The sequence below is a fragment of the Rhinolophus ferrumequinum genome, chromosome 9, assembly GCF_004115265.2.
Source record: "Rhinolophus ferrumequinum isolate MPI-CBG mRhiFer1 chromosome 9, mRhiFer1_v1.p, whole genome shotgun sequence".
NCBI classification, from domain to species: Eukaryota; Metazoa; Chordata; class Mammalia; order Chiroptera; family Rhinolophidae; genus Rhinolophus; species Rhinolophus ferrumequinum.
In genome coordinates this window covers 57,865,928-57,892,746 of record NC_046292.1, presented here as the reverse complement: position 1 = coordinate 57,892,746, position 26,819 = coordinate 57,865,928, and the positions used below count along the sequence as shown (strand labels likewise).

General features: G+C 34.0%; 2 protein-coding genes across 31 annotated transcripts in view; one reads left to right on the top strand and one right to left on the bottom strand.

The window, feature by feature from the left end:
• The window catches only part of FUBP1 (far upstream element binding protein 1), a 32,198-nt gene extending 14,739 nt beyond the window's left edge, over positions 1–17,459 (top strand). For 4 of the 21 annotated variants that reach the window (XM_033113190.1, XM_033113198.1, XM_033113191.1 and 1 more), the window contains 6 exons: positions 2,287–2,438; positions 2,526–2,605; positions 5,748–5,876; positions 7,435–7,509; positions 12,187–12,332; positions 12,714–17,453. In XM_033113190.1, coding sequence (XP_032969081.1) covers positions 2,287–2,438; positions 2,526–2,605; positions 5,748–5,876; positions 7,435–7,509; positions 12,187–12,332; positions 12,714–12,722 — 591 coding nt within the window. In that variant the 3' untranslated portion in view covers positions 12,723–17,453. The other 17 variants (XM_033113180.1, XM_033113179.1, XM_033113183.1 and 14 more) reach the window with 14 other exon arrangements.
• Positions 17,460–18,178: 719 nt separating this feature from the next.
• Positions 18,179–26,819, bottom strand: part of NEXN (nexilin F-actin binding protein) — a 43,727-nt gene continuing 35,086 nt past the window's right edge. For 9 of the 10 annotated variants that reach the window (XM_033113168.1, XM_033113170.1, XM_033113173.1 and 6 more), the window contains 5 exons: positions 26,013–26,210; positions 23,212–23,433; positions 19,420–19,605; positions 18,591–18,948; positions 18,179–18,496 (listed from right to left, as the gene is read on the bottom strand). In XM_033113168.1, coding sequence (XP_032969059.1) covers positions 18,483–18,496; positions 18,591–18,948; positions 19,420–19,605; positions 23,212–23,433; positions 26,013–26,210 — 978 coding nt within the window. In that variant the 3' untranslated portion in view covers positions 18,179–18,482. Of the gene's footprint in view, positions 18,497–18,579; positions 18,949–19,419; positions 19,606–23,211; positions 23,434–26,012; positions 26,211–26,819 lie in introns of those variants that run through there. The other variant, XM_033113169.1, reaches the window with a different exon arrangement.

Genomic DNA, 26,819 nt, shown 5'->3' with positions numbered 1-26,819 from the left:
TTAAATGAGACATTAATTCAGATGCTCCTATAAACGTTATACAGAAAAATGTTAATTTCTAGTCTAAAATTATAGGTCTCATCACATAATAGGTACATAACAAACAAAAGATTTTCCAATAATAAAAGTAACCTAATTAAACATAGTTACAGGTGTTCAGAACCTTATATTGGGGTGTGCGTAAATAAGAATAGTATTACTTGCAGATGTGTCAGGGTTGGTGGAGGCTTGTGGAACATATTTAAAGGATATAGTTATCAGGAATTCAGTATTTACCGTGTTTCACTGAAAATAAGACCTAGCCGGACCATGAGCTCTAATGCGTCTTTTGGAGCAAAAATAAATATAAAACCAGGTCTTATAATAAAATAAGACCAGGTATTATGTTATGTTGTATTATACTATACTATATAATATTATATTACATTGTATTATACTATAAAATATATTTTATACCTAACTTGATATTAAAATAAGCCTGGGTCTTATGTTAATTTTTGCTCCAAAAGACCTCTTGGGTGCTTTCCACCACTACACATGACACACACAGTTCTAATCAGAATGTCTGAAATAGAAACCATCATCTAATTTTAGAAAGACATTAAAGTGATTCTGATGCATGGCCAAACTTGGAACTTTTTCCACTAGAAAAGTGTGCTGGTGATAGTACCCAAAAGTGTGAAGTCTTGATTGTTGTTTCTTGTAGATGAGGTAAAAGTGCTTTACTGTGTTCTTTTACTAGGAAGAATTAACGTAGGGTATGAAGCATCTTAAGTTATTAATAATAATTAGAATTTCTCAGGAAAATTCTTCTTGATATTTGCCATGCTGTGAATGGGATAGGGCGCAAAAGAAGTTTGATACTTTGCTTGGGAAGACAAAAATAGATGTATAAAAAATACTTAATACATAAAATATACACAAATACTGTATGGATAATAGTGTAATTGTACAGAGACATGAAAAAAATGTGGACTTGAGAATAGCAGAGATTGGTGCCAAAAAAATGAATAGCACGTCTTGGTTTTGAATTTTACTATTCTTAGCATGCATGGATCGGGATTTCTTCTGGATTGATGGGCAAACAAGATAAGTTCTAGAGAAGCAGTTTAACGTAGTGGTTAAGAGCATGTTCTCTCTGGAGTCAGGCTATTTAGGTTCAAAATACTCTGAATCATTTACTGATTGTGACCTTGAGGGTCGTTACACTCATCTTTGCCTCATTTTTTTCCTCTGAAAGTGAGGATAATACTTGATAGGGTTGTAGGGATTAAATGATTGAAGTGTGTATCAATAAAAGAGTGCTTAGCGCATAGCCCTATAAAAATGTGACTTTTTCATTAATCCTGTTTTACTATTTGGAAAGAATAGGTTATGGATAATAGAAGTGAGGGATAATGATAGCAATTAGAGACTTAACGAGGCAGGTTAATAAAAGGGACTTTAAAAATCATGAACTTTAGTTTTATTCTTTTGTGCTGAGAAAATTGACAACCAAATGTAGTTAAAGTATTTTTGTCTGAAATGTCACATGGTCAATATTAACTGCATGAAAGAGAAGGAGTGTTTTAGGACAGTTAAATTTAATGGTCTTTACAAGTTGGATTAATCAAAAGAGACATTAACTAAGCATTTTTCATTATGATGTGGCATGATAGGGATGTGAAATCCTGATTTGCTAAATCAATTATAAAGGGAATTCTCATGGATTTAGAAAATTATGGTAAAGGACAGAGGAAATGAAATAAATTATCGATCTTATAGGATTTGGTGACAAAGATTGTGAGGTGGACTTCAGTTTGTTGAGTGAGAACTAGTTACATTATTGGTAAAGTATTCAGTAATTAGTTCACAATATAACAGCTAAGCAATTTGGGGAATATATTGTCAAGATGGTTGTCTGATTATTGTTAGGGTAGATGCAGAGAGAGAAGAGCTAAACATAGAACCTGATATTTTATAAGCTTCCATGATTTATAATAAAGTGATACTAGTAAAAAGAATTTAAAAAGGAAAGGAAAACAGTGGAAAGGGGAATAATCCGAAAAAAAGGGAAGTAAAGGAAATGTTTCAGTTCTTTGCTAATACTATTGATTTTAATGAATTTTATGTCACTTCAGTATGGTAGTGTTAAAGTTTTTGCAACATGAATGAGGAAATGAAGGAAAATCTAAAATTTGCTGCTTTTAGCTATATAGAGGGTAGAAATGGAACATTATTTGGCCTTTGAATTGTTCAACTCTTACTGTTTTTCCGATTTTTGTATGTCTTTTTCCTTTTTTGCAGGGCCCAGTAAATCCTTTAGGGCCACCTGTACCCCATGGGCCCCATGGTGTCCCAGGCCCCCATGGGCCTCCTGGGCCTCCAGGACCTGGAACTCCAATGGGACCATACAACCCTGCACCTTATAATCCGGGACCACCTGGCCCTGCTCCTCAGTAAGTATTGAGTTTGGTTCTGTGCTTTTCCCCAAAGTTTCCAGCTTTTGGTAAATTGTATTTTTAAATTGATTTCTATCTTTTCAGTGGTCCTCCAGCCCCTTATGCTCCCCAGGGGTGGGGAAATGCATATCCACACTGGCAGCAACAGGCCCCTCCCGATCCAGGTAAAAGATGGTTGTCATCTTTTAAAGATGAGTGTAATCTGTATTGTTTGTCACTCCTGTTACATTCTTAAATTTTCTAGCGTTTCTACATTGTGTGCATTTTCTGCACTTGTTTCATTCTTTCAGCAGGAGTTAGTTTCTGGTTCTTCCACATTGTATAAAACTGGCGTGAATATGGTCTGTTTTCATGGAACTTTATTCAACCTACATTTGGCTTTCTCTACTTTAGAAGTTACACAGCGAGAGTGCTAAAAGCCAAAAGAAGTACAATATCTTAGGTTTTAGGTACCAGTGCCGTCAGATAGATAGACAGACAGACAGACAGACAGACATAAATATGTGAAGAGTGTAATGAAGTGTTTACTATTATACTTGGCATTAAATTCCTAAATTCTCAGATGAGATATATAAGTTGTCTGTTTTAGAATTCCTGAGATAGTAACTATACATACTGTAAAACTTAGGCCTTATTTAATATCTGCATGTTAGAAATCTGAAATACACTTAGTTAAATATTTTCTCTGCTCAGATCTGGATTTTATATATATTACATTCTATTCTATTCTTGCATCTTCTCCCACTATGTAGTTTTCTTTCCACCGTGGTAATGGGGCATTCATCGAAACCAATTAACATTTGTTTATGATCCTTTTTTCTCACCTACTACCTACCTACCTTTTAGGCCTCTTTCACTGGAGTAGTTTCAAGGAAGGTACTGAATTATGGATTCCTTTCCACACTAGTATATTTATATTTTTAAAAAATCTAGAATGATTGATTTAAGTGAAATTGTTTTAGTGAATTTGATTAAGCATTCTGGTATTGAAATGTGGCCCTATATTATAACATACTTAAATTTCATAGAAAGTGTGTTCTTTGGAATATGATGACACAACATGACAGTCAACAAAAAACCACAACTTCCACTCATTCAAGAAACAACTTGAGTGTGTTAGGATCTGGGTATGCAAAGATGAGTTTACATTCTGTAGCAGACGAGTGCACTCCAAGTCTTAGTGATACTGTGATGGAAGGACTTAACAAAAGAAGGGTCCAATATGATTATAGTAGTCTAAAGTTAGTCTTTTAAGAATGAAAGGACTTTTTTCCTTCTTGTAAGCTAATTGGGGTGTTGTGATTGAGCAGAGGAATCACCATTTAAGAGATTCAAGAGTTTGAGCAAGTTGAGGGGCAGGTTTATGTTGGTAACATTGATCTGCAGGATTGCACCTCTAAGTACTGTGTAGGTAGGTAGCATGATTAAGAAAAATTATGGGAATAAAGAAGTGATTTCTATCACAGTCTCATTTTCCCACTTGAAGTAGTAAAGTCACCACTGTAAGAAATGGTTAATGAATAGGGTTTCTAGCATTGCCTTTGGGAAAGAAAGAACCCATTTAGCTGAAAGATAGCAGCTAGTGTTAGATGTTGCTTATATTAGACTTAGCATTATGTAAAAACCAAATAATTTATTTAAATGGAATTGTTTCAGTGAATTTAATTAAACATTCTGGTATTTAAATATGGCCCTATATTGACAATAAAGTTAATATTCTGAACTAAAATCTTTTTCTATAAAAATTTAACGAGTTGTTAAGGATTTATATAAAAGTCAAAAACTTAGACTTCAAAATGAAACCGATGTAGATAAATCTTAGTCGTCCAACTTCCTAATTGTGGTATAGCAAGCAAGTTTTTGAACCCCTCTAAATCTATTTTCTTATATATAAAATGGTAATACATAAATGAATAAATATTATGTTGAATGAGTATTAGTAAGTTCTCAGTATGTATTATATGTAAACATGAGGCTGGTTTTCTTTCTTGTGACTTGTATCACATCTTTTTATTTTATCATTGCTTTAATGCCCTTTTAAGACTGGTTTTCTTATGTGAAATTCATTTAGGAGTACAAGTACCACTTTCTCTATCCACACATTGGTGTCAAGTGAAAATATTTGTGTTAATTAGTATACAGTTAATGACACTGTTGAGACATAAATATCCAGCATAGGAAAGCAATACATTTATTGTTTGAGGAAGGTTAAGAGGGTACCATAATGCCTTATAACTGTATCACCTTAGAAATTGTATCACTTAAAAATCCTTTTTTTCCTCAAATTCATTTACTTTTATTAAGCAGCTGAGATTACTGCCTGTTTGGGACAGAAGCTATAAACAGATTACATATAGATATGGACTTATGAACTCTGGCTAAGGAAATTACATTTTTCTTGAGGAAATAAACTAATAAAGATATACCTATACTATCAAATGATACTCCTAGTGTAAAGGATAGAATCAGTAAGATTTATGTTTCTGACAGAGGTCTCAAGCTGTTAATGCATCAGTTGATGCCAGGCCCAGATATGAGTGTGACAACTTCCGAAAAGTACAAGCAATTTATTGGCCATGACGTAAGTGTTGGAAAAATATTGACAGAGAGGGAAGATGAGGCTGGAATGGAAAGGATAAGCCCAGGGGGTCCAGATCATTGAATGATATGCTGTACTTAAAAGCTTTGACACTCCTGAAGACACTAGGGAATAAATGAAGAATTTCAAGTAGGGCTATGACAAGTTTATGTTTTAGGATAATCACTGAAACACGATGAGATGAAATATGGATAATCTCTTTTTCTGAGTTTTTTTTTTAAGTTGTCTTTTTATTGAAGACAGTTCATAGTTCTAAAATAATTATTTCTTTTTTGTACAGGTTAGTGCCTAGAAATCCTTCGCTTTAGTCATCTGTCACATAGAACTGCTGTGCTTGAGGCAAAGCTAGTTTAGAAAAAAACAAATGCATAGGATGGACGGTTTCAGTCAAAGCACTGGATTTGGAGCCCAAAGATCTTTTTTCCTATCCCAATTCTGCCACCCATTAGTTTTCTAGGACCTGGGAAAGTCACTTACTCTGTGAGCCTCAGTTTTCTATACTAAAAGCTAAAAATGACAATGAAATTAATAATAAGAATTTGAAAGTTCCCATTTACTATTTATTTCTGGTGTCCAAAAATAAGTATTTTGGGGTCTATATATTTGCGAGAAGGAGGTATGTGTGTGTGTGTGAGACTGAGTGAGAGAGATAGAGACACAGATTGATTATGGACTTCAGATACAAACGTTGAACTTGTTTATTCCAGCTAAGGCAGGAACGGATCCAAATTCAGCAGCTTGGGCTGCGTATTATGCTCACTATTATCAACAGCAAGCACAGCCACCACCTGCAGCTCCTGCTGGTGCACCAACTACAACCCAGACCAATGGACAAGGTAACTATGGTAATTAAAACATTTATTTTTTATATAAAAGTGAAAACTTGTGTTTGGAATTATCTATGAAGTGCATCAATGTATAATACCTAAAAATTCCTAATGTTCAGTTATAGCTTCAGTAAGCAGATTTTCGTTTTAAAGATAAATTACTTTGAAATAATTGCAAACTTTCATACATTAGAGAATAAGAACACCCAGATAACCTAGCTGTTAGTGTTTCATCCCCCTGCACTCTCACCCCCATTTCTTGTTACCCTCTCTATCATGTGTCCATGTCTATTATCTTTAGTCTTTGTCAGAACCAAGCTGTAGAAATGTTGCCCTGTTAACCCTTGAATACTCCTTTTTGTATTACTCCAAAATTCCATAACCATCATACAACCCTCCACATCAGTTAATCAACATTGATATGTAATTACTGTCCCAGTGCATAACCCCTAATTCTGATTTCACCATTTGTCCCAACCATTTTTATCTATTCTGATCCAGGATCCTATCTGGTAATGTTTTTTGTTTTTTTAGGTGTCAGGTCTATTTATTCTCACCAATCAGGAATAATCCTCAGTCTTTTTTATGTTATAAACAAGTACAGAATTTTTGTTTTATAGGACCAATCGATCTAGGTCTCTTCAACCTTTTGTCATGAAGATGAGGTCATGATCATGAGGTCCTACTTTCCGAATGGCAAGACTACCTCAGAAATGATATGCTCTTCTTAGTGCATTACATCAGGGTTCATGTAATGTTGACCTGTTTCATCCCTGGAGATGGTAACCATGGTGACTTGGTCATATTGGTGTCTGCCAGGTTTCTCTATATAAAAATCACCCTTTTTCTTTTTGAAGTTAATGTTTTCTGGAGAACTAAACTGAGATTATACCACTATTCTCTTTCTCATTGAACTTCTACCCATTATGTTTAGCCTTCATTGATTAGTAGCTGCCCGATTCAGCTACAGTTAAGTTGGTAATTTCTATTTCACCATTCATTTTACATTTTATTAGTTGGTATTTTACTACTGTAAGGAAGAGCCTTTTTTCCCCTTCCTCTTCTTTATATGAGTACAGATTCCTTTTTATTCAATAGATTGTAGACTTATTTTAATAATCAGGTTATCCTAGATTTGGCCAGTCAGGAGTACTTTCAAGAAGGCTCCTGTATCCTTTTGACATGCCTGTCATTCTGTAAGCACTTTCTTTTAAATTATATATTCATTCCACCTGCAGTTACATTCTTGCTTTTTCCCTTTTGATGTTTACTCGTATAAATGGCGAAGGCCCTGGTATCCTTGGCGTGTTTCCTTGTTTGACAAGTGGATTTACTTACCTGCTCAGTGTAACTACACCTCCCAATACAGACCACTGACTCTGTCCACCAGCTATGTGTCCCAGTGTCCTGTGTCCCCAGCAGGAATGCCACTGTCACACAGCACCTCCTTCCTCCCTCACTCCCATGGCAGGCCACTTCCAATCCATCCACTCAGGGAACAGAAGGAAGGGGCCAAAATTGCCTTTTAAAAATCTTAATCTAATTTTTTATGTTTTTCTTGAACAAGGAGATCAACAGAATCCAGCTCCAGCTGGACAGGTTGATTATACCAAGGCTTGGGAAGAGTACTACAAGAAAATGGGTATGTTCTACACTTCTTTTTTTATACATTAAATTGAAACATTTAGTAAATATCACTAGAAGATTGAAGATTTTGGTAAAATCATGTTTTGTACCATCTTTTTATTATCTTGGACTTCTTTCATTGATTTTTTAAAATCTTAAGGAATGAAGAGAATAATTGAGCAAGAATGCATTCCAAAATTACTGAACTTTTAGATGTATCAAGGTTATTACAAATAATCTAAAATTTGTGGTTACAAAACAAGGAAATGTTTTTCTTTCTAAATCCATTTGTCAACCACGTACTAATAGATACTAAAAGTTTCCCCACTGGCACATGACATTGAATATTACCTATATTTTGTCAGAGTCAGTTTTACATATGTTAGTAGCCTAAGTTAAATTCTGGAGCAAAAATTTGTTGTGTGTGATACTACAGTAGAGTCCCCCCTGACCCGCAGGGAATACATTCCAAGACTCTCAGTGGATGCCTGAATTCAGAGATAGTACTGATTTTTCCTGTACATACATACCTGTGATAAATTTTAATATATAAATTAGGCACAGTAAGACATCAACAACAGTAACTAATTATAAAATAGGACAATTACAATTCTAAGTTAAAATAAGGGTTACTTGAACACAAGCACTTATAATACTGTGACAGTCAATGTCATAACCAAGATGACTGTTAAGTGACTTAGTGGGCAGGTAGCATATATAGTGTGGATATGCTGGGCAAAGGGATAATTCACATCCTGGGTGGGATGGAGTGGGATGGCTCCAGATTTCATCATGCTGCTCAGAACGGTACACAATTTAAAATGTGAATTATTTCTGGGATTTTCCATTTAATACTTCTGACCACAGTTGACTGCGGATAAGGGAATACTACTGTATAATCACCTAGATACTTCACCTTGTCCTTCTTTTGACTTTTTCATTTTCTACCTCTTCTCTGCTGACTATAAAATTCTAATTGTAGAAATGGTATGCTAGACTGTCTTGAATCCTTTGTGGAGAAAGGTGATATAGAAATAACTTAAGTAGCACTATGCTTGACTGAAGATCTTTAATCCCCTCACCTTTTCAGTTGTGTGTTTCTTTGTAGCGCTACAATGATTAAGTATTAATTTTATAAGCAAAGTTGAGTGATTCCCTCTTGTATATAAATCTTATAGGAAATGTTAGGTTGTCAGGTCTTTAATGATAGGTACAAGGTCAATTTATTTTTTCCTATCAAAGTTCTTTTTTGTAAATGATTGGTTGCTTAGTTTTGTCCTTAAGATCTTTTTAGTCTAACCACAAATAAGAGACCTTAAAGCATAAAACTAACACAGTTCAATCTTTGAGGTTTTTAAATGGAAGGAAAGGAGTAATAAAATCAGGGATACAAAGATCTTTATCTCCAAATCTAACTCCCTTATTTGGCGAGGCGGAGTTTTGCTCTTCCAGAGGCAGAGCTAGGATTTCCTAGGAATCTGGATGTCCTGATTCCTAATTCGGTGCCCTCTACCAAATGAGGCAGACTGTTCTAGCTTTTGCAGCGTAATTATAGCTTTTCCTGTTAAGAACAGATAATTCCCACCAACACTAAATTTGTCATTGTTTGCTTATTAGTAAATAAACCTCTGTTGAAACATGTGGGTTAATTTTCTTAGTTTTGTTTTTTGAAACAAAAGTTTTCTAAGATTAATAGTAAGAATTTAAGAGAGAAATTCTTAAAAGTGAGATTGTAGAGGGTTAAAGAAGGAAATTTTAAGTCATGTAAGGAATGGCAGGAACTTGTAATAAGTAAATACCCTAATGAAAACAAACAGGTTTTCAGAGTCAAGACAGGCAATTCCTATTTGGAAGAGGGTAAGTGGAAAAAGTTTGACTTGGGGGAAGCCCTTATAATGTTAAGCACTGATATGGTGGACTCTTAACTTCTAGCCTATGATAGGTACCTTAAGCCTAAAAGACAGGGGAGAATGGTTGCAGGAAAGATGCCAGTGTATAGAGATAACATAGTGAAAAACTATTCAAACAAGGCTGGCTCTTGGTTGTAATAATACAAACTCTAGAGCAAGTCTTACCTCTTAAATGAAAAGAAATTAAAACTACACATTGTAAAGCTATTGATACATGTGAATATTAGGTATTGCTCTTCTAAAGCAGGGGCGTCCAAACTTTTTTCAACGTTTTTTACCAAGAGCCATATGCGGTAAAATACACAAACAGCCGGGCCGCTCACTCGAGGTGGAGTACGTATCGCCTCACCTGGTTTATTTAAGTAAACTAAATATATTTTTGGAATTTGCTGCGGGCCAATTAACAGTGGATCATGGGCCGCAGTTGGCCCGCGGGCCACAGTTTGGACACCCCTGTTCTAAAGTATAAGTTAAATTATCTGGCATAAAAACAGTTTTTGAACTGAGGAAAAGAATAAAGGGAGCAAGAATAAAGGGGGGCATATTTGAAAGGGGCAGAGAGGAGGAACAAGAGGCTAGGGGAGAACCAAGCCATATAGATAGGAAGAGTTCTTTCACTACTCACAACCGGGCAAAATCACATTTAACTCCTCAGATCGGAGGAGTGGAATGAGTTTTTCCTCGGATGCATTCAAGATTGTAATGTCAGATGTTGATGATTTGGCTTACCAAGTGTTTTTGTTTTCTCACGGGGATACGGGGATATTTGAGTTTGGGAGGGTTGGGGGCGACGGGCATTTGAGTTTGAGGAATTTTCTTGATGCATCTCTGTTTCTGCCATCTCGTGTTGTTATTTTTACCTCTAAAATGAGTGTCTCTTAATGAGATTTGGTTCCTTCTGAAAACCTGAAGTGGAAATTGTTGCTTTCCTAACCAGGTTTGGCCTCAAGTCAGTGGGCCTTCTAGTGTGCAGTTTGTAAGAGACATTATGTGGTTTTATTACTGCTGGTATTGGGATACGTGGCAGTTATCTAAATATTTAAACCTGTTTCAAATTTGCTTGAATTGTGTTTCTTCATAAGATCAAAATTATAAACTGTCACCCTTTTCAGAAAAACATGAGAATTTTGTTTGTTGTATGGGATTTCTCTGCTTTTGCCGATAGAAGAGGGTTTCTTGCATTTTTAAAGTTAGTCATAAATCTTAAATTTTTATTTACTCGGTTGCTTTTATTTGATCACTTTTGTGGTGGTAATAAACTGATTCCTGAAATTGTACTCACGCACCAATTAGCTACAGGGATACTTTTTGAAAACTTCATTAGGCGTTTTCATTGTTGTGCAAAACATCATAGAGTGTACTTTCACAATCCTAGATGGTACCCTGTAGCCTGTTACCCTACTAGGCTATATGGTATACCACCATCATGCGTGCGGTTCATTGTCCAAAATAACGTGGTACATGACTCTAAAGTTGCTTTGTTGGCAACATCCAGCAAAACAGAAAAACAGCTTTCTGAATGTCTGTGCTCCAGTATTCTTTTGTTCAGCTATAATTTTATAAAGCCAGGTGAATTACAAAGTAAATAAAATTCCACTCAAATGAAGGAGCTATATATGTACTTTGTGTGTGCATATTTTTTGTACCTGAGCCATTTCAAAGTAAGTTGCAGGCTGTTCGAAGTAAATAATTTTAATAATATCAACAGACCATATTTAAATTTCTCTGGTTGTCAGAAAAATGTCTTGTGGCTATTAGTGTGTAGGGTTTTGTTTCATGTTTGCTTTAATCCAGAACCTGTTCAAGGTTCATTTGGTGATTATTATCTAGTACCTAAATTCAGAAAAGTCGCCCTGCCTTGGAAAAGATCTGCTCATGAAAGCTCTTGAGTTTTGTTTTCCATTGATCTTGTTGCTTAGAACCTAACTTCTTCAGTAATTGTTCTTTATGGCCTTCATTAGGTTATTTTTAGTAAAATTGTGTTGTAATTTGAACACTTAAAATGTTAAACATCTTATTAAAGGGTACCTTAAAAATTAGCCTTATGTACATAGTTTATAGGTTACTATAATCAGAAAACAAAAATCTTTGGCCAGATCTTAAAATAATAAAGCCTTTAAATAATCACTTTTAAGTGGATGTTTGTTTCTCAAAAAAGTTTTTTCATTGAGGATTTGCATTTTGTTTAAACTGTACTGTAACAGAATCAAATGGAAAAGAGACCCAAAACAGTAGTCCTATTCCCACCCTCACCCCCCAGTCACTCAGGAAACCGTTGGCTGCTTACATGAAGCACTTTTTCATTTTTTTTTAAGATTATAGTTGGCCATAAAGTACTTTCCAAACTCAGTTTAGGACATTAATAGTTTATAAATTCTGTAATGGAATCAACATCATACCTGAATTTTTACTTTTTTTTTTTTTTTTTTTTGGTTAAAACAATGTTTTTTTTTTAATTAATAGTGATGATTAATATAAGGCAAAAAAAAAGTCTTTTTTTTTTTTCTTTTTTATTCAGAGTAGTTTTGTGACACTGGTGAATACTTAAAACAGGAGCAATTCTGATCCTCTGTGCTTTTGTCTTTTATAAGCTGTACTTAAGTAGATACAATTTTGTATTAAAATTTAGGGGGTTTTTTTTAGGTCAACAAGGGCAGACACAGGATTATTCAAAGGCTTGGGAGGAATATTACAAGAAGCAAGGTATTGTCTTTATTAGAAATGAGATTCTTTGGGGCTTTTAATTGTGGTTACAGCAACAAAGTGTTTCTGTTTTCTCAAAGGTCAAGCAGTTCCTGCTCCTGCTGGTGCCCCGCCAGGTGGTCAGCCAGATTATAGCGCAGCCTGGGCTGAGTACTATAGACAGCAAGCCGCCTACTATGCCCAGACAAGTCCCCAGGGAATGCCACAGCACCCTCCAGCTCCTCAGGTATAATACATTTGCTAATGTGTTGAAAACTCCAGTCATGTTTTCTGCATGTTTACTGTTTTGTCTGTTTGGGATTATGTTTGCCTTTTTAATTTTTATCTGGCAAAGTACAACTAAATGAAGGACTGTGGTGTATTGTTTGGGTTTTTTTGTTTTTTTGGTTTTTTTTATGCTTTTGGCATCTGAGTGCTGAATATTTCTATAATGCCTTTGATTTAAAAATTAAATTTTTTTCCCCCAGGGATTTGCAAATCATGCAAGAAGCCACCATCATTTATATTAACCAGTTTTTCTTTCTTAAAGGATTCACTCCTGAGTTAGCTCCATTTAAAGGATTTTCTTTAACTTTTTGTGTATTTCTTATGTATCTCTTCTGCACAGGGCCAATAATAAGAAGTGGACAATACAGTATTTGCTTCATTGTGTGGGGGAAAAATACCTTTGTTAAATATATGGATGCAGACGACTTGATGAAGATCTTAATTTTGTTTTTGGTTTAAAATAGTGGTTTTTTTTTTTTTGGTTTTTTTTTTTTTTTTTTTTTTTTTGAAAATGTACAAAATATCTATCACTACTGATAGGAGGTTAATATTTCTGTGTAGAAATGAAAATTGGTTTGTTTTTAGTATTTAGTGTAGATGTACACATTCCAGCAAATGTATTTGCAACTATTATGTGGTCAATGCTTTGTGATATAAATGTACTTTTTCAATGTATACTTTCACTTTTAAAATGCCTGTTTTGTGCTTTACAATAAATGATATGAAACCTCCTGTGTCGGTAAGTTGGATATGTGGGTATTTAAAAGATTCATAATTTCTTAGCAATGATAAATTAAGATACATATACACAAATATATAAGCTTTCCCCATGAAATATTAATTGAATTTTTAAACACTGGCATGTTTTTTCCCCCTTGCAGTATAGTAATAGATTGGAGGATCTTTTCCATTTATTGTATTTGGCTGTTTCAGCACAAGTAATCCTGATTTCTTCATTTTTTTCCTTCTGTTTGATTAAAAACTGCATGTGTGTACAATGATCTTTTGGCATACTTCCATTGCATTAACAGTGAAATTTCCTTTTATACATGACCACTGTTTCAGACCTGTACTGCTGCTATAACAGTTAACCTTTCTGTTCTTAATTTGATAATTACTTGATTTCCAAGACTGTTTCAGCATAACTAATTTTAAACAGTTTTCGGATAGTGAATATGAGTAATCTAATAAGAACAGTATTTTCATGTAAAGCAACTCTTTTCAATGTATACAATATTAGTATGTTTCTTTCTAAATTTAGGGTAGAAAAGTGAATAGTATGCAAAAATATAGTTACATCTGCCATTGAAACATTATTGGGGTATGGAAATGTTCAAGCTTTTTTCTTTTTTGCAGTATAGATAAGCTTTGTTTTGTAAATGCACAAGTCCAGTCATTGAATCAACTTAATTTTTTTATGTACTTGAAATCATTTTATTACTCTATAACACTCATGCTGAAGTTCTAATATTTTGTTGAAATCCATTGTTTTACTCTTTGCATATTTGTTGGCTCTTTGCATTTTAATATATTAGACTACATGCAAATACAGTCTGTCTTGCCATTGTCTGTTGAAGTGCAGGTTTGATCCAGCCAGTATAGAACTAGCTCTGTAGGGGTGAGGAGGACTGTGCTGTGTATCATCCTTGATTGTGTTCCTTCAAGGAGCATTGCACTGTAAGTACATCAGAATGACAAATTGATGAACTGCAACAGTATCTTTTTGTCAATGTTCCACATAATGTAAATGCCATACTTTGTGTGAATATTATGTTGGAATACAGTGCTGATATCTTGGAAAACCATAACTGCTTCTTAATTTAACATAGAGTAATACATAGGTCTGTATTTTTTTTTTAAGTGAGCTTAATGGGTAAGTATTTTTGATATGCTTTAGCTATAGCTAAAGAAAACTGATCATTAACAAAGTTGAATAGTATTACTCATTGGTGCTCCTAAAATATATTGTTTTTCAGTGTAAATATGCATATCTTATATTAATAATGAAAGACTTGAAATGTATCACACAGAAGTGGTTTTCAGTTTGCAAATAAATATATTAAGCAATGTAGCTGTTTTAACACCATTTCATAAATATACTTTCATTGATGGGGAGCACCATTTGTTGTTCTGAATATACTATAAAGGAAGATGTACAAGGACATAAATGTTGAGATTACTTATAGGGCAGAAAATTAGCAGTACAGTTTATTGTAGATAGTTTGAAATGTTTTTGATTGTTTTATAGAATTTAGAGTGACTTCCCTTATCCTTATTTAGATATGGATATGTAGTTCTAGTTTGGAGTTTAATAGTTAAGGAGTTTGTTATCTTTAAGAATAGGGTATTGACATGAATAATTTCAGTATTTTGCATGATACTGTTTTATAGATGACCTTTTAGGAAAGTGGTGCATTTATTAATTAAATTGAAGAAATAGTTCAGTTGGATTCAATATCATAACTCACAAATTGGAGGCTGTTGATTTTGATTCATTTAAGGTTTAAAATCTTTATTAATTGCAAACAGTGCAATTATTTATACTTCACAGTGCCTTCCCAGACCTTCCACCTTAGGTTCTGCTGCAAAAAGCAACAGGTAAGCACAACCTAAGGACATATATAAATAAATATTTCAGTACATTAATGTTGTCCCTGTGAGGTTTTTGTGGTTGTGTATTCAAAAGCAATCTGCTACTGCTTCCCCAAAATGTATTTTGTTATTTATGCTACCTTTTCAGTGGAAAGTCTGTAAGTTGTTCAAACAACTGGTTACATTTCTGGGTAATGTTTTTTATTTTATTTTTTTTTTATTAAAACAAAAAAGAATGATGAGTAGATTGCTGCTGTAATTGAACTATATCCAAACTTTTTGTAATCTTTTCCCAGATATAGAAGAATTGTTAAAATTAAGACAGGACGATTACAAAGACAATAAAAAGATTTAGGAAATCACTTGTTCAGAAACTTCAACAGCCTTCACAGTCTGTTTAAGATTGACAGGACGTTGTCTTTGCCCTCCAAAGCTATGGAGTCTATTTTTTTTCTTACTCTTGAACTATAGTCATTCAGTAAGGACATTATGGATGAGAGTTCTATTATGACTTTTTTTTTAGACAATTCAGTTTTTGTAACTTTTATATACACTGAAAAAGGAAAAAATTATGAAGAATACTGGCAGTATGTTTTCATAAAAGGCATGTGCATCAGTGAAATGTTAACTGTATAGCAAATAACCTTTCATAATCTGAATAGCAACCAGTATTTCTCTGATTTATAATACTTTAATAACTGACACTGCATTTATTTTATTTTTTGCCAGTTTAAAATGTTTGTGTGTTATAGATTTTAACTGGTACATATTTTGAGTTAAGATGAATGTATTAAAGCAGCATCATACCAGTTTTGTTTATTCGATTTCTAAAATGTGCTGATCCTTTTAAAACTCCTGCTTATTTCTACAACAAAAAAATATTCAAAAATGCTGCCTTCATTTTCACACACAGTGCTGAAGATGCTGCAAGCACCAAATCATAGCTCATAAAATCAGGTCCTGAGATAGTTACCCATAAAGAGGAATCCTTTGAGTGTATGCCATTGGTGAGCCGATGAGCATGGACCATAGAAGGGCTCAATGTAGAAGGTAAAATTGGCGAATCATAATTGAGAAAATGAAATGTATTCCCATACATAATATGGTATAGGGTGTAATGTACCTGCTTTTGATCACTTTTCATTTTAAAGTGCTATTCACTTGCTCTTAAATGTTCCGTGGACTGTTAAATTTCATAAGTTACGAGTTACTGCACCACATTTATGTGTGTGTATGTGTTTTAATAGTCAATGATAGGTATGTTAAGATTGATAATATAAAGGAACTCTTTGAACCTTAAGAGCTTGTCAAGTTTTGGTTAGCTGTAGTTTGCATTTCTATGAAAGAAAATATAGATGAATGCCAGTAGATATTGGGGCATTGTTTCTATCATGCATTTTTTTTTCCATTACCATAAGCCTTCACTGATACTGCAAGCATTTTTAAATGGAGCTAATCTTAACCTTGATATAAATGGAAAGCAGAAAAGGTGAGCCAGTTAATTTGAATGCAATGGATGTTAGGACTGGTAGAAACAATGTTTAGATTGAAATTGAACTGATTTATTTTACTTAGCACTTAAAAAACTTGACAATGTTTTTTTTTTTAAAGAAAAGATATCTTAGTGTGATGATACTTAGAATTCTTAATGGTTTGATGTTTCTTTTAGAAATTAGAAGTATGCTTTTATTTTTAATTAATGAAAATTGTTTTAATACTAAAACTAGTGATTTATTACTAGTTATTTATAAACATTGTAAACTATATCCTTAGACAAATACCTTCGTAGTAGTTAATTCATAAGGGTGGGTTTGGGTTAGGAGTAGCAGAGTACCTTAAGAGGAATATAGAAGTTTATGCAGAAAGAATGACATTTCATTTGTGATTACTCTGCAAGGAGAATCAGTTCTATCTGCAGAGTTATCTGTTTAGAGTAGGGATGTAGAAATTACTAATCAGTGAGGATGTCTTATTTTTACTTTCTGAAGATTTTGCCTCGTTTTAAAATGTGTTTTATCAGTACCTAGTTAAAGATAATTTTGACTCTTAACCTTATTTTTTGTTTAGTCACTTGAGTTTTCTTGCCACAGTATAAACTTCTGAGGGAATTTTTAAATTGGCACTTCTAAGAAGCAAATAAATCCCAGGGTTTTATTTTCTTCATTGATACCCCTATAGAAACTCTTAAATGTATTTGCGCATATATCTATATTTTTTCTTATGCATGCTCGATGCATTTTCGTCCTGAGAAAAGTGTTCTCTACAGAAACTACCCGTGTGTAAAAAGAAGATTGGCTTAAAATGGCTACTGTGATGGGAACAGTGTCTTAGGGAGATGCAGCTTGGACTTGAGGTAAATTGAATACTTTACAAACTGTGGTTTAGAGTTTGCTTTAATGACATTGTATGTAAAAGGGTACATTATTGCTGTAATTTTGTATTGATTATGGTTTTTGCAATAAAAAAATAAATGTACATTGATAAATATTATAAGGGAGTGTTTCGTCTCTTTTCTGAAATACTGAAAGACTTTTTTAATATAGAAGTTATTTTATTATGGTTTACATTGTAAAATAAAATTGTCTTCCAGAAAATTAAAATATAAAACAACTTGATAATAGAACATGAAGCTAATTATTTACAAACTCATTTTAAATACCAGAATTTAAAATTAAAGAGTGTGCCGTTTTTTCCCCTAAATCTAATCCTCTTACATCGTGAAATCTTCAGTTATGTGGAAAGTTTTCTCCTGTATGAACTATTAATACATAGTTTCTCATTAAAATATAATTTGTTCAGGCAAGGTCACAACATGAATTTGCTTTATAAGCTTGAATATATATTACACACATTTGAAAAAGTACATTTAATATTATTCTCAACACTCAAAACTCTGTTTAGGCAGTGGTTTCCATCCAGTTTTCTCTGGCAATTGTTTCTTAAAAACCTTACTTTAATTTTGTTTTTCTCTGTGCTTCCCTTTTCCCATAAAAGGGAATATACAGATATACACCTTCCTCCCTCGTATATCTGCTTTAGAAAGACTGAAACTACAACTACCAAAATGATGTACTACTAGGGGGAAAAAATCCCACTGAAATTGATAGGTTCCAAATTCATTAAGTCTCAGCTATTTCAGACTAATTTTAGGTATAAATAGCTTATAAATGGCATTCTTTCATGCAAAATACTGTGTTTATGATATTTTTAAAAATAATTGCTGTAAACTTATGGGAAATACATAGCCTTTGTAATAGGTTCTGATACAATAATTGAGTAAATTTCCTACTTTCTCCGTTAAATACACATTAACTTCTATTGGATAATATGGCAGTGAATCTGATGCTCATTGGAAAGGAAGAAGGTATTCTTTAGACAAGCTCGTGTTTTGAAGACTGTTAGGAAAGGAATAAGAAGTCAACAGTAGCACTTCTGGTTTCCTTTTTTGGCCCCGCCACAGAAAAGATGTAGTAAGAAAGTTGGAGGGAGAGAGTGTTCCAGGGAGAGGGAAGGGAAGCTAGTAGTCGTCAGCTAAAAAAGAGAAGAAGAAAAGTGATTCTTTTTAAAGGAAAAAAAAATTTTTTAATAGAATAAAAGTATTAGATTAAAAATGATTAATTCTTACTTTCAATGGTAAGAATACAGGTACTAGCTGCAGAGCCTTTATTGTTGACTGCTTTACACATATACTCTCCTTCATCTTCTGGGAAAGTTTCTGGTAAATAAAGGCAGTAAGTTTCTCCTCTTTCAATATATTGATAGTCTTCTCCATCCTGCAATATTTCTCCTTCAAACCACCATGTAATTTCTGGTTTGGGTTCTCCTGTTACTTTAACAGTAAATCTAACAGGCTCACTGTCTACAACCGATGTGTTTTTTAGAGGCTTTTTAAACCACGGAGCTCCTGATCTGGTTTGCTCTTCATCTTCAATAGTGGAGCCATTCATGATGCTACCCTCTTCTTCTTCTTCCTCTTCTCTTTTCTATATTAAAATAAATTGTCATTAATACTCCAGTAGCATTTTCAGGACTGGTTTAGTAATAGAATCTTGAAGGTGAATGTTTTTTTTCCCCCAAAGTAAAAAGCATTAAGTTCAGTCAGGTGCCACTTAACAACAGGTATATTCTAAGAAATGCCTCTTTAGGCAATTTTGTGTGAACATCATAAAGTGCGCTTATACAAAGTTAAGTAGTATAGCCTACTACACATGGACTGTATGGAATAGCCTTTTAGTCCTAGGCTACAAGCCTGTTCAGCATGATACTGTACTGAAAATACTGTAGGTTATTGTAACAGTGGTATTTGTCTATGTAAACATCTGCATAAACAGAAAAGATACAGTGAAACTACAGTATGAAATGTTTACAAAACGTTCCAGTGATTTGAAAGCCCCTTATATAAAACTATGGTTTTAAAGAGTATCTTTGGAAATTAAAGAATATAAAAGCCTGACCTTTTGTAGTGCTGCATCAATTTCCTTTTGTTCAAACTGCATGCGTAGTAACTTTTGTTCTTCAATTCTTCTTTGTTCTTCCTCTTCTCTTGCCTTAGCCATTCGTTCAAATCTTGCTTTCATATTCACTTTATGAGTAAATGGAGCCTCGCTTTTTTTTGCAGGCTTGATATCAACATCTTCTTCCTTTACAAAAGTGGGTCAAGAATAAGAATTGCTGGTTTTCCAAAAATTACCAAGAACTAAATTGTTGATAGTTCTGAAAGTGTCATTAATAGGCACAGAATAATTAACATGTCTGGTATACATATTTGTGCTATACTACAGATAGAGATTTTCTCTACCCCTTCAGTTGGGGAGAGAAAAGTTTTATTTTGTGAAGCACTCTCTTATCAAATGGAATCCTTTGCTCCCAGTGTAAAGATAACACAATATCACAGTAATCCCATTGTCTTTATTTGCCGTCAGCACTTGTTGATATCTTGAGAGCACTGAATAACAAAAAAGGGTAGGGATACAACATTGTAATAATTAAAATACTCTCCTATCACAAGAGTTTCCATGTCGTTCTTTACCCTGCTACATAATACAGAAAATACAATTTTTTATTCCTCACTTTATGATTCCCTTAGTTAATAACTGTCTTTGAGATGAATTCTGGCAAATTAGTGATGGTTAAATGGCAGAGAAGTGTGCGGGTAAAATAAATGGAGAAACAACTTGCGAGGCAATGTCTGAAACTTAGGGAAATTACTGAGGTGAAAAATGGTTGTGAGTCCTATTTGGGGGTAAGAGTTGGAAGCCATGGAAATTGAGAGTAAGAGCAGAGTTTTAACTCATAGTGTGAATCTATAAAATCCGGTGATAAAGTCACTGATGGCCTTTGAGAGCAGTTTTAATCGAGTGTGGTCATGTAGATAGCTAATTCGTGGTTTCTAAAGTACTTTGGTCATGCGTAGTTGACTTGTTTTCAAAACACTTAGGATTTTTGTGGGATCTCACCATTTTTATATTTCACAGAACTGAGGAACCTTCAGGGTACCACATCTAACTAAGTGAAATTTTGAAACAAGCTGGAAAATAGTTGCCTATATAAGAAAAATCGTGATTTATGGATATTTTACATCAGTTTGAGGTGTTGCACCTCAGTTCTAAGGAATGTAGGAGGAGGAATTAAATTAGTTTTTCTGGTTCTCCTGAATCAGATTTTTATTTGATGTTAGAAAATCCTAGATCAGACACCACCAGATACCTAGTGCTTAAATATTGTTATATGTGCCATAATTTATTAAGATGGTGCAAAAGTAATGGCGGTTTTGCAATCATTTTTAAACTTTTAAACCGCAATTACTTTTGCACCAACAGAATACGTTCAGTTGATAAACAATGCATGACTACAGTTATTGCTATTGAAAGACAATTGATACGGTTTTTTTATTTTTAAAATAGGCTAAAAAATACATGTTGAATGATTTGCTTACTGCAGTTTTATCGAAAGGCTTTAACGAGGCTTAAATGAAAAAAGACCTCTGTTCACACTGTAAATTTTATTATTTGCTTACCAAATCTTCACGATAGGATATTTCACCAGGTACAATAACTGCTATTCTGACTGAATTCCTCCCAGTTAATAACTTGCCTTCTGGATTTTAGAATAAAAATTTGTGTAAATTCCTATTACTCATTTAGTTACCTCAAATCTGCCTTTAGAAAATAAATTTGACAAGTAAAAGAATTCCTCTTAAGCTAACTGGGAAAAAGTTATGAACAGTCTTTGTTATTAAGTACAATTGTTGCCTTTTCTTGAATCCCTGAAGAGCCATTTAAAAAAAAAAAAATGCTTCCAGGAAGTGAATCTACTAAGAGTCATAATAAATGGAATAACTTATTTTCTCTAGGTGCATTCTTAATAAGGCACAAATACCCCCAGCACATGAATATTAAAGTATAATTAGGCAGTAATTTGAGATAAAGGGATCATAAGGAATGGTTTAGGAGTATACCTTATTGGAAAATCTAACCACAAAGAAACTATAAGGCAATTTAGGTGATTTAACTACCAGTTGTGCGGTATAGGTTAAGGGCTACAACAGCTAGGATGGAATTATTTGATTAGGGAAGGTTTTGTGAATGAGTCTGGAATATAAACAAGACATGTTGAACATTGACATTTTCTAACGGGGGAAACTAGACATGATCAGATGGCGGGGGCGGGAGCAGTCCTATTTTGGAATTTGATTGCTCTCAATTCCAAACTATGCTTAACAAGTTTTTAAAGGATATCGTAGTGACTTAATCTTCCTCCACTGGAAACACCAGTCAGGACATTCTCATGGGTTGTAGGAGATCAGCCATGTCCTACTCTCATATCCTTTGATACAAAAGAGCCAGTAATAACAATAAAACACGAAGTCACCCACCTCATTTATTTTTTTTTAGAGAGAATTTTTATAAGTTTATTTGAACCAAACTGACGACATATGCTGGGGAGCAAGCTCTCAAATGCTCTTTTATTCTTACCTACTATTTTGTATGGCTAGGTATGGCTGCTCTTGAGGTTTTCACTACCTTTACCCAAAAAAAGGGAAGCAAGTGCATGCTGATGGAACTTAGTTACCTTCTGTGATATCTCTAAAGAATCAACTGGTCTTGTGGCCAAACATCCATTAAATGTTGGTGTTTTCTAGGGTTTTATTCACCTTCAAACAACTCTTTCAAGATGGCTTTATCTACTTCTATACTTTCAAAAACTATTCATGAAAGTTAGAATCTATAGCTCCTGCCTCTCCCCTGAGCTCAGTGCCTGTGTTTCAGACTGCTTTTTCCTTATCCAAATATACCTCAAACATTATAGTCCCAGTGTCCAGAACAGTCCCTGGAATATAGCAGGCATTCAAGTAATTTTTTAATGCATCAATCTAAAACCATCTTTATATTCAGCATGATCTAGCTATAAAAATGCCTACTTGATGTTTTTAAAATCCCTTCAATTCACCCCAGTAAAAGTTCCTTAGCATGGCATCTGACACTTTCCATGGTCATCTAGCCTGTGCTTGCATCTTTATCTTTTGCTGTTCTTGCACTCTGCTTGCCTCAATAATAATAAATTGCTTATAACCTGACCTGAGAATTTGCACATTTTATTCATAATCTCTGAAGGCCCTCCCATCTTCCCACACTTGTTTTACTAGTTGAATATTTGATGAAAATGAATTATTAGAGTAATATTGATTAAATATGGCGATTCTGGCAGAAAAAATTTTCCAAATCATGTTTAAACAAATATAACCATAGAACTAGTCCTTAAACTGGAAGGAACATTGCAGGTCATTTAGTGATTGCCTCGTGTTACATTAAATTCATGAAACCTGAATTTTGATTTCGGCTCTGCCATCTAATTACTGCATGACTTTGAAAAGGTCATATAGGGTGTATTGGCCTCATCTTTAAAGTATGAATAATCTGGAGGTTTTTTTTTTAACTCAGACATACATTGATTCTACTAATTCAAACTAAAATTTGTGCCAAAAAATACTTTTGAGCTATTTTTTGCTAGAGCGAACCATTTGATGTTTACTATTGGCTTTCATTCTCGTAAAAGTCTCTGCAACAATGCTAGAGTGGGGAAGTATTTCAAAGTCTCTTAAGATCTTACTGGGCTTTTGCTATTTAGTTCCTAATTATATGTACACCTATGATTAACTGTACCAAAACTTATTTCAAAGTCAGTTATTTCTGTTGAGTTCTTTATTATATATACATCTGTACCATGTTAAATATAAAATAGTATACCTCATGAAAGTTTTCTGCTTCACGCTCTTTAATTTCAAGGTCAATTGCTCTCCTTCTTGCTCGTTCTTCTTCTATCTTTTTCTGTATTTCCTTTTCAGACAATTGTCCAATTTTTTCAAACTTGCTTTTTAGATTTTTAGCTTGAATAGAGCCACTCCTTTTCAATTTGATTAATTCTTCGTATTCCCTGCTCAGTTCAAAGGTTTCATTTTCTTCCTCTTCCTTCAAAAAAATTAATATTTTATACATTAATTACCAGAGAATGTTTGTACGATAAACCATTCCAAAAAGTATTCACCACTTCCTATTTGAAGCCAAAAAAAAGGTTAAATAACCTCCCTAATTACAATATCTAAACTTACTAATTAAAAATAGTGCTACAAATTTAAAACTTCAGATAACATCTTGTTTCATTTAAAATATTTTTTCATTAGGGAATGTGGTTCAAAACCTCATTAAACATTTCATTATAAAACCTGCTCAAATTGAAATACGTGTATCAAGATTAGCTTTTACTAGGAATTGTAGGAAGATCTTTGTTTAGAGGAAGGTGAAGAAATAACAATTGGAAGAACACTGAGCTAGGAATCAGATACAACTTCTAGTTCTGATTCCCATACTGTGGACTTTTGCCTAGTCACTTAACCCACTGGACATGATTTTTTAATCTCCATGTAGAGCCAGAGTATCTCTAAAATTCCTACTGTCTTTGATTTGCTGATAGTCTAATATTAAAATTAAATATTACTCTTAATATTCAAGTTAACTGAATTAAGCACTTCTACAGATACAGTCTAGTAAACTCCCTACATTTCGCTACATATCACTTGTATTCTCAATTTTATATTCTGCCAGGAAGGAGTTAACCAAAATTGGGATCTAATTTTTTATATAATTTTACCTTGAATGCTTCTTATTTCCTTGGCTTTTTACAATTTATTATTACTGGTTCTTTGTATATTTCTTAAACTAAACTATAATCTCATTATATGGAGTGGTTAAAATATTGCAGTTATTCCTGATAGATTTTTCCTGGAGAAGACCTAGAGTTCTAGGCTGAGGAGGTGGTAAAAAAAAAAAACGGGTTGAGGGAGGAGTCACAGTGAATGATGTGACATGAGGTTTAATTTCCTGGTTCACAAGGGGAAAATTATCCCTTTATACTCTGTATACTACCTCTACTTTTTGGTCGAGGGGTGAAAATAGGCAATTCCTAAAATACCAGAAACTAACAAATTTATGATACACATCACAATGGTTCCCAAATCATTTTGATTATAATTAATAATTGAAATAACCATCTACAGTCAAGGTGTGCTACTTGCTTGAAGACTCCCAGTGGAGTTAGTCACCAACAGCACAAGAATATCTGACAGTTACATTCTGCCATATATTAATTAGAGTACATCTCAATAGTATACTGAAATATATTCTAATTTAGAAGTTAGTTTTTCTAGACAATTTATTTTCAGCTTTCTTTATAAAATAAATGCTATTTTTTACTTTAAGGCTAGACCTTGGAATATTTTCCTACAGCATATTCACTTTACTATTACGTATATATTTATATAGCATTTATAGTCACTTGGTCAGCGAGGGCAAGGAAGTAAATATCCCACAGGCCCAGTGCCCCAAGCCACGACAAAGGCAACTTCTAAGAGATTGCAACCTCTGCGCAGGAACCCACTTGGTTCCTAGATCAGGAGTTGGCAAGAGGCTCCCGTCAAGTCACCTGCCAAACATGCCATGTCACTGCCTGTCTGAGGGGAGCCACTGCTCCCCTCGTCCCAAGTCAGGGCTGTGTGCTGTTCCCCAACCTTGCTCATGTTGCTGCCAGGGGCCCTCCTGCCAGAGGCCAGTGGTGACAGTGGAATGCTGGCCCCCTCCCTCCCGCTCCTTTCCCTCTTCTGCCTGTGCAACTGGTTGGCCATCCAGTTAAAGGGCTGCAGCATCCAGGGCAGAAAGGAGAAAGGGCCTTGGGGACCTCAGGAGGTGGGAAGAGGGGCTGTTGAGAGCCCACCATGGGAAGGCAGGGAGAGCAGGATGTGTGGGTGAGCCAAAGCTCCAAGACTACCACCTGTTTCATTGTCCCATCTGCTTTCATGTTCAACACACAAATTCATAGATAAAATTATCAAACATTCCAAGATGGCAATCTCAGAGCATTAAAGCGTAAGCACGACCCTTCCAGCATGGGGTCCTGTGAGGGCACAAGTTGAATGCCCATGAAGATGGCTGTACACAGTCTATGTGTATGTGTGTGTATCTGATTTCAATACTACAACAATCATACTAAAATACGTAACAGCATCAGAGTTCTCTCGGAGTAATTTAGTAAAATAAAACAAAGACTTGACAAACTGATGTTTCTATTAGTATCCACGGTACTCCTGTAGTTCCATCTTATTTTGATCAAATTTATCTAAATTCTATTTGTTTCAAACATAGTAACAAGCATAAAAGGGTGTATTAAGTACTGTACAAGAAGAGTTCTGAGTCATGACATAACCACACACAATTGTGAGGTATATAGGAAGCCATATTTACTTAAGGTATTATAGTAATATCACAGTCAATTGCAATCTTACATATTTTTTAAATTAGCATGGAAGTGGAGTTACTGCAGGCTAGAAAGTGCATATAACTATGCTGAAACTTTTACCAAGTGCCTCATTGGAATATGTTGCGTGTCCTTTATGTGAATAATAATACTAAGAAGGTTACTGTAAGGTAATGCATGTAAGATACTTAGATTAATAAATATTTGTGGAATGTAAATGGATAGTTCTTAAAAATCTTACCTCTCCCATTTCTTGTCTCAGTTGTTCAAATTCCTGTTTTTCCATTTCTAACTTATGCTTCCGTTCCTCCTCTGTTCGTCGTTTTTCTTCTTCCATTTTTTGTTTTAATAATTCTTCAAAATTAATTTCCAGTTTTCCCGGTGTAAGAGATTCTTGAGATATTGTTTTATACATCTCTGGGGAGTCATCATCTACTACCTATTTAAAATAATTCTTTTATCATTCTTGCCAGAATTATACATACTAAAAACGGAATATTTCTTGTAGAAATTGTGATTATGTGAGTAGAAAGAAAAGTTTCACACTGAACTAAAAACCAGGAGACCTAAATTCTCTTCAAAAGTATAAAAAAGTAAACGAGGAATTGTTAGAAAATATAAGATCTGAGGTATTTTGTTGCTTCCAGAAGAATTGGTGACTATTCTCCATTCCAATAAATAGAGCGAAATACTTTGACTTCAGATTATCAGTAATTTGAATAAGACATTAAGATTTTCATTAAGATTTTCTAATATTGAACACTTTAATTATTAAAATGAATATTCTGAAAATTAAAATACAGCATTTTAGTTTAGTCTGAATGAATTAGATACCTACCATGATCCCTTCATAATCAGGCAGAAATCTCTCAATGCTATGATTTTATTGTACTGATTGATTTACTGTCAGGCTAAATATAAAATAAATAATAATAGTTAATACTTAGAGCTGCCAGGTACAATATAAGCACTTTCCATGTGTTGATTATTTTATCCTCTAACCCTACAAAGTAGGAATTACTAGTATCTCCATTTTATAGAAACTTAG